We start from the raw sequence: 2667 nt of genomic DNA on the forward strand, positions 1-2667 counted from the left end.
AGCTCTCACTTTATGGAACATGTTCTTTAAAAATTATGGTGTTCTTTCAAAAATTGAAAGAGGAAACATCATTTCTAGAGTGAATTATGTTTCAAACTTCTGTGATTTCAGAATTCTTGTTATTATTATTATTTTTTTTTTAATTTTATTTTATCAATTTAAAATTCTAGCTGAAGCAAGCCAGTCATTGGCGAATTTTTTTTATTTTGAAATGAGAACAGAAAAATCATGAGTATTTTTTCCTTTCCAATGAACAAGAAAAGTATCTTTAGAACATAATTCTGCAGGAAAAAAAAAAAGAAAAAGAATATTATTTGCTTTTGTACAGTAGGGAACTGATTATCCAGAACGATCTGGACCATCGCTATTCCGGATAACTGATTTTTTTTTCCGGTTGTCTGAATCACTACAAAAAGCCGTTTTTTTTATTCTTAAACCCAACTAAAAAAAATAATATTTGGAAATAATCTTAAAAAGAAGAAAAAACGAAGTAATACACTAATGATTATTTCCAAAATGATAGTAAGGTAAACATCTTTCCAAAAAGAAAGAAAAATCCTAAAATCTTAGGAGGAAAAAAAAAAATTTTTTCTTTCAGAAAGGGTGGGAAAATGTATCGAATTTCATTCCGGTTTTTTGGTTTTCTGATTTCCGGATAACGGGTTCTGTACTGTATTTTTTTCCACCTATTTTATTGCTTCTACTCTTTCTTTACTCTGTTTTTTAAATTTAAAATCCATAAATATGAAGATACAGGTTACAACAGTTTTGGTTATACCTATCATTAAAATTAATGTTATTATAATGCTTTTTTAAATTTATTGTTGCGTTTTTGCCGGAGAAAATAGTGACTTCTTTAAGTCATGAAAAATTTTGGAATTAGTCATGGAAAATCATGAATTTGAAAATCTGAACTGTAGCAGATACCCTGTATGTAACTTTTATAATTTTATTTTTATGTACATAATATTTATAATTTTATTTTAATATGTGTAACATTTATAATTTTAACAGAGCTGTCTAGACAGAGGCTTGTTAGATGCATCAGAAACTGCTAGTCAAAGTGATGCATGGAGTGTTGATGTACTTGCATCTGATACAGAAAGATTACAGGATTTAGATACAGATGATACTGCGAGTGTAGCTCGATCAGATGATACAGCACGTTCAGAAGTGGATGGTGAGATGGGAGCTGGTGTCGATGATGCTCGATTGGACAGAAAAGATATTTTAGACTCTGATGGCATGAGAGGTTTGACTTTTTTAAAAATTGATGATACAGTAACCCTACTTAAAAATCTAATGGCTATGTTGTTAAAGCAGTTTTTAAAAGGTAGGAGCATAACACAGATATAAACTTAAAGCTCTGACAATAGTTAAATTCATTGTAAACTTTTTAAGAGTAAATCGATATATTGGTTTAGTGACAGGAGTTAACACGAGTTTTAGCAAGACATATTTTATAATACCTTTAAAAAATCCTTTTTCCAATGGAATGGGCCATTTTGGACATTCACATTGTTGACTCAACCAGAAAAAAAAAATCTTCTTAAATAAATTAGTTTCCAAAGAAAATTACAAAAATTAAGTTTAAGTTGGAAAATTAATGGACAAATCCGCGTAACAGATAACAGCACTACAAAGTTATATTTAGATGTGTGAAAGATTTTTAAAAAAAATTTATTGTTATGAATGTCCAAAGGTAACAATTGGAACAGCTCTGTTATTTTAGCCAAAAATAAATTAAGTAAGCACTTTAAACTTATTTATCCATACTTAAAATGATTTTTCAACTATTTCAAAGTATTTTCTAATGTTTTTAGGAAATACTTTTTCAATAAAAACTTCATTTTCTTAGACATAAAATAGTAAGTAATCCAAATCAAATAACCAATGCCAACAGTTTTTCCCATAAAACTGTAGTTGATTTGATATCCTAAAATTCAATGAAAAAGTTATTAGGGTGTTTTTGAATAAATTTATTATTCTTTCTAATGACAAGAATTAACATAAATTATTGTAATATTTTTCTTTAAATTCCTCAAAAAAAAATTTTTAAACCAATAAGGCTAATTTGAAGCATTTATGAAGTTAACTGGTCCAATGTAACATCATCAAAAAAAATTTTTTTTAAACAAATCGAGATGTTTACAAACAAAAATTAGTTTAAATAGGACCTTTGCTTCATATTATCTTTAACAAATGGCTACAAATTATATTTAGTGTTTTGATCCATATTTAAAATAATTTTGCATGTATTTAAGTATTTTCTTAGCTGTGAAAGATATTGTAAGGAACAAAATGTCCATAATTCAAAATTTCCTACAAGTTTCAAAAAACTTCACCCAACTTCTTCCGAAATAACTATGTGATTTTTTTTTTTTAATTGCTCTAGATTCGCGCCAAATTTTTGTTTCTGAATTGAAGAAAGTGGTTGATTTACTACTTTAAAAAATTTTAATTTCTAATTGCAATTCCAGATAAATTAAAATATATATATATATTGCTTCAAAACCATTTAAAATAGGTGCTCCAAAAATCACTATAATACTTAATCCCGTCACTGTTGATAAAATGTGTGTGTTAAAAAACATTTACTTATCTTTTTTTTTTTTTTTTTTAGAGGGTGGGTTTCACCATGCTGCCCAGGCTGGTCTTGAATTCCTG

General features: G+C 27.4%; 1 protein-coding gene across 1 annotated transcript in view; it reads left to right on the forward strand.

The window, feature by feature from the left end:
* The window catches only part of LOC107453947 (GTPase activating protein and VPS9 domains 1), a gene marked incomplete in the record, with an annotated part of 46699 nt that overhangs the window by 20036 nt on the left and 23996 nt on the right, over positions 1-2667 (forward strand). Inside the window, 1 exon segment of the mRNA XM_071182759.1 lies at positions 1015-1252. Within this exon segment, the coding sequence (XP_071038860.1) occupies positions 1015-1252 (238 nt within the window).

The sequence above is a fragment of the Parasteatoda tepidariorum genome, chromosome 6, assembly GCF_043381705.1.
Source record: "Parasteatoda tepidariorum isolate YZ-2023 chromosome 6, CAS_Ptep_4.0, whole genome shotgun sequence".
Classification (NCBI taxonomy): Eukaryota; Metazoa; Arthropoda; class Arachnida; order Araneae; family Theridiidae; genus Parasteatoda; species Parasteatoda tepidariorum.